The sequence below is a fragment of the Bombyx mandarina genome, chromosome 20, assembly GCF_030267445.1.
Source record: "Bombyx mandarina strain Sakado chromosome 20, ASM3026744v2".
NCBI lineage: Eukaryota > Metazoa > Arthropoda > Insecta > Lepidoptera > Bombycidae > Bombyx > Bombyx mandarina.
In genome coordinates this window covers 11,303,056-11,319,178 of record NC_143226.1, presented here as the reverse complement: position 1 = coordinate 11,319,178, position 16,123 = coordinate 11,303,056, and the positions used below count along the sequence as shown (strand labels likewise).

The following is a 16,123-nucleotide window of genomic DNA, read 5'->3' as shown; positions in this document are numbered from 1 at the left end:
GACCGGACCAATCCATGGTGAAACAGAAGGTCTATTGTTGAAATATAAATGTAAGATAATAAATTCAATACGCTAAGTTAAATGAAATACAAATAACGAATAATATAGTTTAAAAACGCTTTATTAACTATTTGTTTTTATTCTTATTCTGGCCACATTAGAGCATAATAAGAAAATTATTGTATTTTCATCGATACGTTGGTATTCATGTAAATCGGCCATTTTGAATTTGATGAAATTTCACCTCACAGACTTCCGTTACACACATCAGACAAATAAAAGCATGTTAAAAATTAAATCGGGTAATATTTTAACTGCTGTAGATCTGTTGGCGAGCTCATGGCTCATCTGATATAAAGCTGTAGCCGATGCTGCCACCCGTAAATAAATTATTTTTGTTCCTTTAGTTTTTGATTTTTGGTTTTTGTACGGTACTGTAGAGTTGCTGTAACACTTTTAAGAATGACATTTTGTGCTCTGACGGCGATAAAGCATGTTCCTACATTTATACCTCACGGTTGCGCTCAGCTTCCGACATGAATGTCTTTTTTATTACTAGTTGTCCCGCATTAGTCGAAATTCGACTATAATTAATTGAAAACATAAGTTTGAACATTATTAAGGTTCTATTGTCAAAGACTTATTATACTTTCTATAATCACAGATATCGCCAAGACTACACTACAGGCAAATAATATTAAAGATAAACAAAATTAAGCTATTCTCAATTTGACTACAGACTTTAAACAATAACAAAAGTTTGCCAATAAACAAAGAGTATACTTAGTCTGGCCATAAATACTGTTACAATTAAAAATAAACAAAATATTACATTTGAATTTGGAATCTGTCATTTTTATATGATTGCTCATTGAGTTTTCTCATTTTGGCGCCAATACATTGTACAATACTTTGCGATATTAAAATGGAGTGGGGTGATAAAGAGAACTGAATCGCTGTGATTGCATTATACAAAGTAGGTATGGAGCCATGTGCAATTTTTAATACTCTCCATACGCTTGGTATTAGTAAAATGTTTGTGTACCGGGCTATTAATAGGTGCAACGAGACCTCCTCTGTTTGTGACAGAAAAAGATCTGGCCGTCCACGTAGTGTTCGTACGAAAAAGGTGGTCAAAGCAGTAAGGGAAAGAATTCGAAGAAATCCTATCCGAAAGCAAAAGATTTTATCTCGGGAGATGAAGATAGCACCTAGAACCATGTCGTGTATTTTAAAAGTTTTAAAAGATGACTTAGGTCTTGCAGCCTATAAGAGACGTACTGGTCAGATCTTAACTGATTATTTAAAAGAGAATAGGGTGGTAAAATTGAAACAACTACTGAAGCGGTACGCAAAGGGAGGTCGTAGAAAAATTTTGTTTACGGATGAGAATTTTTTTACAATTGAGCAACATTTTAACAAACAAAATGACCGTATTTAGGTATATGGTATTTATGCTCAAAGCTCTAAGGAAGTTTCCCAATTAGTCGACAGAGTGCAACGTGGGCACTATCCGACTTCAGTGATGGTTTGGTGGGGTATGAGCTATGAAGGAGTGACTGAGCCATACTTTTGTGAAAAAGGTATCAAAACATCGGCACAAGTGTATCAAGATACCATTCTTGAGAAGGTAGTGAAGCCCCTTAACAACACCATGTTCAATAATCAAGAATGGTCCTTCCAGCAAGACTCGGCGCCAGGTCATAAAGCTCGGTCTACGCAGTCTTGGTAGGAAACGAACGTTTCGGACTTCATCAGAGCTGAAGACTGGCCGTCGTCTAGTCCCGATCTTAATCCTTAATGATTAAGTTTTTGTTGTTGATTTAATGTATTATTAATGCTTTTTTTATCAGGAATTGCGTATTTTTAGCGTTTATCGTGCAAGCAGCCCGTTCGATTTTAAATAGTTACCATATAGACAACGCGTGAATGACAAGGTCCACTAATATAATTCAGGTCAATATAATAATACCCTTCTAATGAGAACATGATATATGCGGTGCCATCTCAGTATCTGCGATATCAGAATAGAATGTTTTCATTGAGATTTTCAGCTGAATCTAGTGATTTTAACGCGGTACCATTTATGGCTCGCGATAACCGTGGCTCACATTCACGGCAGTAAAACGTTAAAGGAAAAATAAATAAATTTAGACGAAGGTCGTTTTGCGATGAGTCCAGGGTCAATGCGTAAGGTCCCGATAAAACACGCGTCTGCTGGTATTATAATAATAGAGTATATATAAGAATACAAATTCACCCTTGATACAATTCATTATATGAGAACAAGAGAATTTTGAAACATTCGACACTTAAGAAATAATAGTAAGTTCCATTTCCGCCGCGGACTTATGAGTTCTGGAATGAACGATCGGATAGTCGTTATATAGCAGAATAGAGAATTCCACTTTATGTCCTAAGGTGGTTTTTATTTTATTTTTTAGATGGGTGGACGAGCTCACAGCCCACCAGCTAGGTGTTAAGTGGTTACCGGAGCCCATAGACATCTACAAAGTAAATGCGCCACCCACCTTGAGATATAAGTTCTAAGGTCTCAGAAACATTCACGAGTCGAGATATAAGTAATGGAAAAAATAAAACCAATAATATGTAGGTAGTCGAATTTTTTTATTGTGATTTTTTATATTTAAATCAATTAATTACAGTTACAACGAAATTAATCGAGACATATATTTCAATTTTTTGTGTATTTTAAGGAATGTATTATAACGAACGAGTACACGATCAAATTGATGGCAAGTGGTAACCGTCGTTCGTGGACGTTGACAATGTCAATGGCAAAACTAGGCCGCTGCGTTGGTTTTGCTTCGACCATACGTAGGGAAAATATTACACGCTTAGACTGACTAGAACTTTTTTTGATGCGTACATTTAATAATTCGAAATAAAACTTAATTTACATTCAAAATTTATACAAACTTAACAATTGATTACAGTCAAATTATAATATAAAAAAAAACTGGAAACGAAGAAGCACGTTAAATATGTTTTTTGATAAATATATAAATTCATTAACAAAAAAAGACAACCGACAGAATAAAATTACAATATCATTAATATAGTTGAAATTAATTTTATAGGCATTATTAAGGTCCTTAACTTTTGAGGTTATCCTTAATTGAAAGGTAACCTCAAAAACCACTGGTCAGATCTTGATGAAACTTAAACGGTACTCAAAATAAAAGAATAATCATCTAATCTAATTGGTTCACCTGAAAAAAATACTAAAGTGACAAGCATAGAAGAAAAAAACCAGTCGAATCGATAATCTACTGTTTTTTTTTTAAGTCAGTTAAAAATGTACCCTTTTCACAGCCGAAGTAAAAATTACTAATTATGTCTGTGCTTTTTTACTGGACAGCAGATCAAAGTGTTAACGTTCTTGTTTTGCCAATGGTCCTTTGCATCGTTACTTGGACAGTATTGTGTACAAGGGTCATTACCACAGTCCCGCCTGACTCTGCCGCTTCGCAATCGTGCGTTCCGACTCGGGGATTGAGACAGCCGCTGTACTGTACCCTTGAGACATCGACCTCATCTCTCGAGGCCAAAACTTGTAACGTCAACGGTACATAGCAACTGTCGTTTGCCCGTTTGGACAATAAACAAATAAAACGCATTCGAATTCAACATTAATCTCTTGCTCCCTTCGCCATTTCCTCCGAGTCCTTTACAATACTATCCTTCGAACGGCGACTCGTCATCCGATGAATCTGAGACGACCCCCTGTAACCTCTGCGTGTTCGTTTGACTCAGCCTGCGCGAAGATAATTCAAGATGAATCAGCTAACGTTCTCCTGTGCTATGTTTGCTGGAGGCACAAATATGCCCATGTTTTTTGTTTTTGTTTCCTACCTATGCTGATAGCCTTGAGAAGCTATTTCAGCTTCGCCCTAACGTGTGTAGGTGAGCTCACGGGGCTCAAACCGGAGTGTTGCTAACACTGGCCCTAGCAAGAGCAGTGCTTCGCAGAATCTACCACCGGATCGGAAACGCGACCTACTGAGAAGATCCGGCGAGAAACTCAGTGGACTGTGTCTATGGGTTAGTTCTAGGAACGGGTTCTTCGGTTCTTATTGTCAGATTGTCTTATTGTCTTATTTTAGTTGTCATAAATTAATTAAGAAGCATTCACGGCATGTGCCCATGGGCTCCAGAAACATAGCACTACAAGAACCCTGCAAGAGAATACACAATGAGTAGTTCACTGCGAGAGCCGAAACCCACCTGACTTCCTCAACATCAGCCACTTTATCAATGAGGTTCCTTATGATATTCTCTTTGTGCTCGAGAGCCAGCGAGGCTCGCTCCAGCTCCCTCCGGTGCTCCGCGTGAACGTGAGCAGCCCTGCGCTCCTGTGACAACAGGCGTCTCTCCAGCTCGTCCAGTGATGAGTACGCGCGTGCCTTCACGAGCTGGTTTCGAAAGGAAACCGGTCTTATAACCACATTCGTCTTGACGGCCCACGGTACACCTGGTGTTCAGTAGTTCCAGAGTCCAGAGGCATCAACAACATTGAAGCCGCCAACCAGTTTAAAACTAAAAGTCTATGTGTCTTAATGGTACAAATTTTGTGCAGGTTTGTGGAAACCGTGGAAGTCACTCGTGAGCACGAATTAAGTACGTATTTATATATTTACTATGTTTAAGGACCTAAAACCCGCAGGTGGGTTAGATAGTTTCAATAGTATTCCTCCATCGCGATCGGTCTTGGGCTGCGTGCCTTACTTCAGGCCAGGTTAGCCAGATTGTTTTGAGGACCGCTGCCATAGTGCGCCGTCAGATCAGGTTGCCCTGGGAGGTCCTCTCCAGGGCTTACCTCGATAAAAAAAAAGATGGGAGCACGATCGCGGTCCTGTTGGAACTCGGCTACCTTCGTGCTACGACAGAGCCTAGCCGATGGAGGCGAGTAGACGCCATCACACTTACCAACCAGACTTCTTGAAGAGCGGTGCCTCCGTCCTAAGAACTGTCATTTGCTAATGTCAAGAGAACATTTCTAAATTGTTCTAAGACAACAAACGTGATTGGTGTACCTACTCAATATTTCTCTTAGCTCGATCACCCTCTTCCCCCTACGATGTCTGACGATGGTGTTTTTTTTTATTGTTTAGATGTGTGGACGACCTCACAGCCCCCATGGTGTTAAGTGGTTACTGGAGCCCGTAGACATCTACAACGTAAATGCGAAACACACCTTGAGACCTTGCTTCACGGCAGAAACAGGCGGGGTGGTTGTACCTTACCCATGCGGCCTCACAATTGTGACTTCTCCGACATATATGTATTACAGTTACCTTTATTTCTTGTTTGATCTTATCTAAGGCCATCAGAGCTCGCTTCAGGGGTTCGTTGTTGGTGCGTGAGCGCCGCGCGCTGTTGCGAGCTTTCGAGAAACGAGCTGTGGTCGCTTTTAAGCGCTGACGGAATATAACAGCCGCTTTCCTGTATAACCTAAAATTATTCAAAACTTTTACGAACTTCGAAGTGCACACCGGTTTGTGTAGTGTAAAAAATGATCAAAAAATGATTTGCGTCAAGTCAAAAAGCTCATCCACAGTGCGTTTCCAGAGGTCTTTCTTGCCATGTACCATTAGGCTTTGGAATGAGCTCTCCTCCACAGAGTTTCGCGAGCGCTATGACATGTCCTTCTTCAATTGCGGCTTGTGGAGAGTACCTAACGGTAGACAGCGGCTTGGCTCTGCCCCTGACTTTGCTGAAGTCTATGGGCGACAGTAACTACTCACCATCAGGTGGGCTCGTCTGCCTACGAGGGCAATAAAAAAAAAACAAGTCTCGTAGAGGAGCGTAACCGCAACGATGCAACGCAATAACTGCAACACGGTCTTCTTTAAGCGTCCACTCCATATTTAAAAATGAGTAAAATTCTAAAAGTATACATTTTTATTTTCATGAACAATTCGAAATTCGAATTCAATAAACTTTTTTGTGGCCAGCATTCTAAAAGAAAAGTTTTTACTGTGTGACAATACTTATGACCTGACTAGGTATATAAATGAATTGCTGTTCGTTAGTCTCGCTAAAACTCAGAACGGCTGGACCGATTTGGCCAATTTTGGTCTTGAATTATTTGTAGAAGTCCAGAGAAAGTTTAAAAGGTAGATAAATATCAAAATTCCTTTTGTTTGTTTTAAGTTTATTTTATACAAAAGTTTAGGTCTTTTATTTATCGATTGAGGCACTACGAAGTCTGCCTGGTCAGCTAGTGCCATATAAATACCTGACGTTCTTCAAAGCGACCTCCAGCTCTTGTTTAGTTCTCTGATACTGCTCATTAAGCTTGTTCAATTTGTCGTCAACTGCGGCGACGCGCTCCTGCATCTTGGCAAGCTGGTCGTTCTTGCGTTCCGTCTCCATGTTGTATTGGTGTTTTAATTCTTCGAGCAATCTGTGTTGGGAGCTTCGTGGTCGACAAACAAATATAACAAGGCTCTTTGTTTACGCGTGACTGGAATAGCCCGTTAGGTTTTTTTTTCCTCTACCTATTAGCTGGTAGCCTAAGAGGCTATTCCAGCTACGGCCGGACGGGTAGGTGAGCTCACGGGATCAACCTGAGAGCATTTGCTAACACTAGCCATAGTAAGAGCCGTGCTTCGCAGAATCTACCACGGGATCGGAATCGCGACCCATTGAGAAGATCCGGCGAGAAACTCAGTGAGCAGCCGTTAGACTACCAGCGTAAAAAAGGCGTAGTTTTAAGTCAATGTTTTCTTACTAGATGGCGGTGCGTAGGCGCGGCGCTCACTCTAGGTCTTTTGAGTTTAATATGGTTAACATAACATTGTGATTATACAAAAAAATAACCTTAGTCGCTTTAAAAAAATACATATGTTTTCAATTCGACTATTTAGAGGTTAACTCATAACTTTTGACGTGAATACGTCTTTAACATTACTTCCATAGGGACGCAATCCAAAAAAACGAATGACAACAAAATCGGGGGATACAGTTTAGTGTTGTAGCTACATATCTATCATCTCTATCCAAATTTCAGTTACACCACTGGATAGCTAAAGAATCAAAGAATTTATTACGCTAAGTAAGGACTGTAACACATCGCCCGCGGGGGAGGGGGCAGCCCCGCCATTTTGAAGGTCATTTTGCTACGTATCGAGATTTCCATTTAGTATAACTTTCGACTCGGTGAAGCTACTACGTTCATTAAAGTTTCAATCGTCAGCTCTCGTCAAAATCTATCGATTATATATATAACATTAGTGTGAAATTGTAACTGTGAATATAATAAGGTGTTAAAATAAATAAAAAATATCAAAGAATATATAATGTCGGCCTATACGCGTCGAAAAGCCAAATCGAAATACAGAGATCGTATACGGGCATCTCAACAGCATATGATCGAGTCAAGCAGTGCCGGCAACGTAAAGTAATGAATGCGGCCGAGCGGATCAACGACGGTGCCAGTACATCTGCAGCTGGGACGGTTGAAATTACGCAGATGGATGATGAAATCGCTTCTGTATAGACATCGGGCTTATGACACAGACCTATAATAAATAAAGTTATAATACAGTAATTATATGTTTAGTTGATTTATTTCCTGAACCCATTTACTGAAAAAGTTGCCATCATAAACAAAACATGTGTGGAGGACTTCTTATGATTATGACATACATAAATAATAATATTTTATATAGAAACTATTACCCGTTACGAGACGTATTCACATGCAACAAACGGCCGTGTCCATAACACAGCCACGCCCCTTTTTGTCGGTGAACCGACTTTGATATTTTTTTTGAAAGGTAGTGCTTCTCATGTGGTCGCATTTTCTAATTTTTTCAAGAAATTAATGACGCATATTGACTCCGACTACGCTGATAATATTCTAATATATTTTTTTGTTTATTTTTTGGCTTGTATGAGCTCTGTGTTTAGGTTTGTTTGTTTGCAACAGAAATATATATATATTTTTATATACTTCTTTTTTTTGCCAGGAGCCAATCAGTCGTTACGGCACCTACATTGAGACGTCGACCTCGTGCTTCAAACAGGCTTTAAATAATCTAATTTTTATCACAGCCAGTTTCCTTCTTCCAGAAAATTCTAGAGACAGTGTATAAAATACTTTATCAAAGGCTCTTCCTTGTGCTTAGTACGTGTTTTTAACGTTCTCGATATCGTAAAAGTTAACACAAATTTGTATGGAGTTGGAACGTTTTCCTACGTTTGCCGCTAGGGGCGCTGTTCCAACTGCATACATACGTTAACTTTCACGCTATCGAGAACGTTAAACGTTACTAAGCACGGCGTGAATACTGACCGCTTGCAGTGCTCGAGGCGGCGCTCGTGCAGGTCGGCGGGGACGGTGCGGGCGCGGAGGGCGTCGAGCTGCGCCATCTTGCCCTCGGAAGCTTCCAGAGCGTTCTTGACGGCGAAGTACTCGCGGTGTACCGTTTCGTAATCGCGCATCATCGCCGTTACTGACAATAACAACAATTGAATATACAATTTCGAAAAGGGCACATGTCGCATATTTTGTCAAATACGTTTTTTTCATATACATGTAGTTTTGAGGCTTACCTACCTTACCCATTTTATAATAATTCCAGTAATTTTCAATTTGCTAATTAACACTAAAATTTATCTCAAAAGTTAATTTTCAATATACTCCGAAACGGCTTGACCGATTGGGATCAAATTTTCAGGACATCTTCAGATTGAACTGTTGCCACTAAAAATTGCCACAAAAAATTGCCACTAAAGAATATTTGCTAATTTTTTTTAAAACATTCCCAAGGCACTCACTTTTGTTCTCGTAAAGTTCGAAGACCTCCTTCAGTTTAGTCTCCGCCCGCTCGGCGCGTTCCAGCAGCGTCGCCTTCTCGATGTCGGCCGTCTCTTTCTCGACATGCACCTTTTTGTATTTCTGTCTCGTTTCGGCCAGCTCTATCTCTAGAGCCTTCACCCTCCCGCTCAGACTCTTGTTCTCGTCAACGATCAGTTTCGACTTCTTGTTCATGCTCTCGAACTGCTTCTCGTAATCGACAATCAAATTGTCCTTCTCTTGTAAATTATCTTGGTAGGCGTCGAATAGCGGTGCTACAGGGAAAACGTATTCATTAGGCTGGCAACATTTTAAAATGTCAGCGCTGGAGCTGGCAACATTGTTAAATGGCACACACAAAAATCACTCGTATATGTTTGAACGATAATTATAGATCATTTATTTAAAGAGATCCTATTCAAGGAACAATTTTTATAAAGACGCAGTAATCACTAATATGCTAATAGCAAATACAGTTCAAATTGAAAAATTGGAAACATGAATTTCCGACCCTATGTCCCTAGTGTTATGAACTATTATTAAAATTTTAATTACTAGACGTCTGCTTGTTCTTAAGCGCTAGAATACGGTACTCCTTGGGTTGCCTGGTGTTCAGCTGGCCCCATGATGTAGGTGAAGTGTGTATACTTATATATTATAGCATAGCGCAGTATTTGTATAGCATTTAGTATATAACATAATTAATAGGTTGAATCTCGTATGTCCCCCTAATAAGGCGGACCACCCAGAAACATAGGCTTCTTCATAATTGTAAACTAGGATTAAGATGATCATTAAACATGGAATACACGCAAGAAGACGTTTTCCTTTAACACCTCCCAAAGTACAACATTACATAGGCACCGGTCGTCCGACAATCTTCCACATGGCCCATTAAGAATGAAGAAGCTTGACAACAAAGGCTATTGGGGATTAAATTCTCGAACCACACACGCCGGCACCCACCTTGAGACATGAGGTTGAATCCTCAATAGTACTATACAACGGCTGCCTCACTGTGGAACGTGGAACGCATGACTGTTTTACGGTGCAAATGGGCATAATGCTGGTATATACAAGACTACCACCAGTAAATGACAGTTCTCAGTACAGTGGTGGGATACTCAGAGAACGCTGACGTCCATTCACCGGTGAACCCCTAAGTCTTTTTATTTTATTGCTCAGATAGGTGGACGATCTCACAGCCCATTTTGTGTTCAGTGATTACTGGAATCCATAGAAATCTATATAATATATAAAAATAAATTACTGTTCGTTAGTCTGACTAAAACTCAAGAACGGCTGGACCGATTTGGCTAATTTTGGTCTTGAATTATTTGTGGAAGTCCAGAGAAGGTTTAAAAGGTAGATTAATATGAAAACATTTGGAATTAAATAAAAATAACAATTTTGTTTTTCCTTTAATGTGTCCCCCGTCGAACGGATTCCTTTTATTTATCGATTGAGGCACTACGAAGTCTGCCGGGTCAGCTAGTCTACAATGTAAAAGCAACCACCCACCGTGAGATATAAGTTATCATCAGTTATAAGTTATCAGATATAAGTTATCAAGTCTCAGTATAGTTACAGCGGCTACCCCACCCTTCAAACCGAAACGCATTACTACTTCACGGCAGAAATAGGTAGGGTGGTGGTACCTACCCGTGCGGACTCACAAGAGGTCCTACCACCGGTAAATTCGCATTAACAACACCCGTTAGATCATCCACAATGCACATAGCGTATCGATGAGTTCCCGTATGCAACCCTCACCCAGTGCTTGTGCGCTCAGCAGACCAGACAGGTCGGTGACACGACCGGCGCTGTGCTGCTCCTCGAAGACGGTCTTCTGTGAATGTCCATCTTCATTAGCTGCACCTGGGGACATCAGGGTTTCCGAATGTTCTGATAATAATTCAGTCGGTGCGGTTAAAATTTCACGCGAGCATAACCTGTGTTGCGATCTTGAACGATGACGTCATTGTACAAATTGTATTTTTGATTTTTTTTTGACATATTCGTTTTAGTAGATCTATGTTCGTATTGATCGTTACACGAAAAAGGTTACTGGACTTTTTGGCGGGAACGCGAGGAGTGAAGTTATGTGATTTGTTTTATTTTGTCTATTTAGTGTTTCTTCAGGTTTAAATACGTAATAACGGTGATTTGTTAGCTGTTTAATTTCTGTAAAAGTGCACAAATGTGGGAAAATGAAACAAAGCCGCTGGGTGTAACTTCTCGGGATCCTCCAAAAAGTCCATTGAAAAAATCTCGGTAAATGACCAACCAACATTTTACTGAGAATATTTCATCTCATATCATCTCACTTCACTTCATTTCATCCCAATTGATTATTGTCTCAAATTAATCATCTTCATTTAATTTCATTTCACTCCATATTATCATTTTTCATAAAAATAAAAATATAAATTAAAATAAGACATGACTTAAATGTCTTAGTTACCAGGTCATAAAATCCCTTAGTAAATTACACGAAAAAAAGGTTACGGCAAATCGTAGAGGTCAGCATTTGCAAAAATCGACTTGGAACATCGTAACATAAGGACCAATTTCGCTTGTATTTTAAATTCTTGTGTTGATTTATTTCGTTACGGCTATCCACCTCTCCCTGTACTTGGGCACTGTTATAATATTCGATTGCAGCATGGTCAATACAAAGTAAACTGCTGACCTAGCCTCAGTTGTTTACTTCGATTCTAGGTAATGACGCAAATCGAAAGTTTCGTCAGCATTTTCGGTTACCACAGTAAAGCAGATCGGTTTGAAACCTCGTTGTGGACACTCATCTAAAACGTGTACTTTCATATAATAAAATTACATTTTTCAGTTTCTGTAAAAAGTGTTTTTTTAAAAAGTCTCCATCATCCCACCCCGTAGCAACGTTCAGTCGTTCAAACGAGCCATTGTTTTTTAAATATTGACTTACAGCTGATGTCATACATTTTTGTACGTCTTACATTGCGTGTAAGGCAAACAAATATTATAAGGGCGGGTATATTACGGTTCGATTTCGACAACTATACGAAAGCATCCTTTAATAAAGCCAAACATGAACGGGAGCCGCTGTCGTGGATGCTGTGCCTCTTAAGCCGAGATGAACAGTGATCATACATCCCTCATTCTACCTACCTGTTCCTTTATAGCCTAGACTGGTGGTTATCAAAGAATCAAAAGCGTTATATTTCTCAGACGGTTTGTAGGTACATTCTGTTTTGCTGTCGGTACGTGAGCTACGCAGTCTCTCTTGGTAACTCGCCAGTTGAACGTTAAGCCTGAAATCAAAGAAATTATAAAAAATTTACGGTGAACTCAATCCCTAAGCGGATCAATTCCCAATTATAATTAAATTATAAATATATCATAAATTGTTAAATTAAATATAAATTAATCTTAAGCAATCAATCAAATGTAAAGTTGCATCTGGCACTATGCATCATCTGGCCTTCGATGGTAGTAAGTGAAAGTGATATAAAAAAAAAACAAAATAGCTTATTTTCAAAAGCGAGTTAAAATAATACAATGATTGGAGTCTCCTTTTAAGCGTGCAAGCCCGTACTAGCAGACTCCGCTCTTCCATAAAAGCAAGTTATATATTTTATATACTACAATATTACAAGTTATATACTACAAGTTATTACTAATTATATATAAAAAGTGCGTGAGGGCGTGCGTGCGTGCGTGCGTTTATTTGTGTTTTACTTTAATATATTTAGAATAGCCGCTGTTTCGTCATAGTTTTTAGATCTGAGCTATTTAGAGGTACTAAATATACCGATACAAGACATCCTTGAGCGCCTGCATGTCCTTCTGCAACCTCGAATTCTGCTCCCTCGCCTGGTTCAGTATGATCTGTCGGCTGCTGCAGCTCATACACACTTCCACTAAAGGAATCGCTGTTGACCCGCAATTATCTGTCAGCGAACAAAAGACATCGGAAGGTATGAACACAGAACAATGCAAAAAAGACCACAAATGACATCATAGTGACATCAAGTTGCATAAGGTGATTACCTAAGCTACTATAAAGCTATATATGTTGATATAAATAGTAGTTGTAATAGTAGTAGTAGTAGTAGTAGTTGGTAGTAGCGTTACCCGGGTAAAAAATATCTAGGTTAAAGTTACATCTTTCTGCCAATTTTCGACTAAATCCATTCCATTTTCCTTGACGGAGTAACAAACAAACTGTCATGTTTAAATTATTTTATAGTATGCTTAACATTAGTTAAATAGGTGAATTACCTCTATCAGGCATTTCAAATTTCTTAACTCTTTCATCCAACTCTTTGTTCTTCTCTTCCAGATCTCTATTTCTACTCCTCTCCTCTCTAATACCTGTCTTACAGTCTTCTACATATTTCAATGCGACTTCATACTGCTTTCTAAGTTGGTCATTCTCTTCGGCAAACAGTTTGTTGTACTCTAAGACAGTCTTGAGTTTGTCTTTAAGTTTTGCTATTTGATTGTCTTTTTCTGAAATCTAATGTTATTTATTTAATTTAAAACAATTTAGGAGACCATAACATGCATGCCAATCCAGATAATGTATAAAAAGAAGCGGCCTCTGGCATAGACTAGCTTCAACATAATCTCAACCTTTTTATTTTATGACTAGCGACCCGCCCTCGCTTCGCTTCGGAAACATTAAAACACACATGAAACAAAAAATAAAAAAATAAATAAAAAAAAAGTAGCCTATGTTCATCAGGGACAATGTCGGCTTCTAATGGAAAAAGAATTTTTCAAATCGGTCCAGTAGTTTCGGAGCCTATTCGAAACAAACAAACAAACAAATCTTTCCTCTTTATTTATATATTATATATATTATATAATATTAGTATAGATTGAGCGTTTACTGGTGGCCCTGAGGCCATTCCACTTTCATAAGGACAGGTGGGCGAGCAAGGGCTCAGCCAGAACGGGCGGGATTTGCTAACAGCTACCCGAGCGCCTTCAAGGAAGACCTAACAACTCAAGAGTAGCTGCTTCGCGAATGAATCTACTACCGGATCGGAATCGCGACACGCTGAGAAGATCCGGCGAGAGACTCAACGGGCCAGTCTCAACCTTAGAGGCCAATACCTTAATTAAAACAGACATTACATAGAGGATTTTAGGAATCCATAACAACTATATACATATTATTATGACCCTGGTCTGAATGGCGACAAACAAACACAATATATTATTGCAATAAAAAAATTGTAGAGTTACAAAAAAATAAGATTGAAATGAACCAAATTTAAATAGACTCTTTACAGCCAAGTGAATGTGAGACAGTGTGCATATCATAGTAAAAACGTATATGTTAAATTTGAATCAATTATAATGGGAAAAGTTGGGAAAAATTATATCGTGCCATATACCAACATTTTCAACTAATCTAACTTATAACAATATAGTGTAGATTTTTCCACCACATTTGGCATATATTTTTCAACATATCAGTTTATAGAACAACAAATTTATGTAGAATAATTACATAAATACACCAGTCATATCGTCAGATCTAGCAAGAGAAGCACTTGGTAGTAGTCTGTACCATGCAGTCCATGCCACCCATGATCGAGCACAGTGGAAGAACGTCACATGTGGTCGCAATCCTCAGTAGTGAGGGAACGATATAAAAGAAGAAAGAATAATTACCACAGCTATATTCTCTTCACACTTCTCCATCAAGGAAGTAACCAGTATTTCATATTTTTTTGTTAATTTTCTTTTTTGTTCTTTTGCTAGATTTCTGTCTTTAGACTGACATGTTGATGTAGTAGTAACTGTATGAGCAGTACGTTTCCTTGGTGGTTTTACAGGTTTCTCTGTAACTGTTTGTAACTTCATAGTGATTATTTCTGAATTAAATATTTAAAAAGAAATTGTATATTTTAATTTATGATGACTTTGAGGTACTTCAATAACCATTCACAGCATGAAAGTGGCTTGCAGCGGAGATCTAGCCCTTTATCACTGAATAACAGAACTGGTGTAAATTCAAAGCACAACTTTAAAATTTGTAAAAATAATATATGATTGAATTAAATCACGCATTCATAAACATGAATATTGTAAGTTTATTACCAATAATATCTCTCGGATCCTCATACATCTCATCATCTTTATTTTGTTTTACTTGTCCTGTCTTCTTCATAACCTGTTCTAAAATATTTTGTCTCATGATCTCTCTATCACAGTGGGGTATCACATCAAAAGCTCGATGCTGAGAAGTAAAATTTCCAGACAGAGTTAGCTTATCAGTTTTTGGCTTACTATGTCTTGATAGCTTTCCGTTTGTCTGAAAATGTATTTATTTACCATTTAGCTATTTGTTTAATACAATCAGAGTTAATGGTGGTTCAATTAAACTGCTACTAAGTAAATTGAACTACCTATCTGTATGTTGATAGTAACATGGGATACTGATTCTTGGCTACCAAAACACAAGTTTCTTTAAATTAATGTTATTCAAAATATAATTAAATTTTCGTATTTAGTTAGGTAATTAAACAAACGAGTTTATAATTTTATAAAGTTTACTAACTGTACCTTGATATCCATCACAATATTCTGCAAAAAGCTAAACTTTTGGGTAAATTCATTTTCCAGTTTATGATTGAAATCATAACCGCGACGCTGTTTATCCTTTGATATTCTGCTTCATAGGACAAAGACATTAGTCTATTTGGGTCACTGGAACAATACGGTACCAGGACAACACGAACTTACAAAGTTTATGGGTATTGATAAAACATAACCTAATTAGAACCAGTCAATGTTGAATTTAGGACAGGGTTAAGAAATAAGTAAACATTTTTTTAAGAAATAAAGTGTGCATATCTTGCAGCTCTTTGTTCTTTAAAATCGCAGAATAATCTATAAAAATCAACAGCTTTTGCGAGAAAAAACACTTTGTAGGTAATGTCGTTTAGAAGTAAACAAGCTATGCGTTTTGACATTTCTGTCGCTATGGTAACGCTTCAGAGACAGTGATTTTTATTTCTACAAAATTCTGATATAATTATGTCTCTCGGTTTTAAATTTGTACAAAGACTGAGATTGTCATCTTTAGGAAAGACGGGAACTTTAATCGCTGTACCGAACAGTTAGGGTACGACTTGGTATGTGGGAACAAAGTAAAAACTCTAAAGAACCCTTCTCTAGCTTTTTCAATCAAACATCCGATCCTCACTCTGAGACAATACCTACTTAGAAAAAGAAAAAGTAAGGATGGCAATTGTAAATTGTAAGTAATTGTAAAGCGTAACTCTAAGTAGGTACAAT

At 38.2% G+C, this 16,123-nt stretch overlaps 1 protein-coding gene across 2 annotated transcripts; it reads right to left on the bottom strand.

The window, feature by feature from the left end:
- Positions 1 to 2,609: 2,609 nt before the first annotated feature.
- On the bottom strand, positions 2,610 to 15,813 carry Cep89 (Centrosomal protein 89kDa). Of its 2 annotated transcripts, XM_089736120.1 has the most exons (13): positions 15,389 to 15,813; positions 14,924 to 15,137; positions 14,495 to 14,670; positions 13,091 to 13,328; positions 12,621 to 12,759; positions 11,978 to 12,120; positions 10,601 to 10,705; positions 8,809 to 9,102; positions 8,324 to 8,483; positions 6,263 to 6,430; positions 5,319 to 5,475; positions 4,249 to 4,436; positions 2,610 to 3,778 (listed from the first exon to the last, which is right to left on the bottom strand). In XM_089736120.1, exons 1-13 carry the CDS (start codon positions 15,398 to 15,400, stop codon positions 3,700 to 3,702), a joined length of 2,073 nt encoding a protein of 690 aa, XP_089592246.1. In that variant the 5' UTR covers positions 15,401 to 15,813; the 3' UTR covers positions 2,610 to 3,699. The 2 variants fall into 2 exon arrangements, with proteins under 2 accessions (XP_089592246.1, XP_089592247.1); XM_089736121.1 differs by lacking the exons at positions 2,610 to 3,778; positions 4,249 to 4,436 and adding an exon at positions 4,445 to 4,495.
- Between the last annotated feature and the right edge of the window lie 310 nt (positions 15,814 to 16,123).

What these genes read in the sequence shown, in the direction of transcription:
- Cep89 (XM_089736120.1), bottom strand. An exon ending in CTCAAGGATGTCTTGTATCG is followed by an intron (nt 12,121 to 12,620) that starts GTATATTTAGTA and finishes CTTTGATTTCAG; the next exon opens with GCTTAACGTTCAACTGGCGA. An exon ending in CGCCTCGAGCACTGCAAGCG is followed by an intron (nt 6,431 to 8,323) that starts GTCAGTATTCAC and finishes CTCCCAACACAG; the next exon opens with ATTGCTCGAAGAATTAAAAC.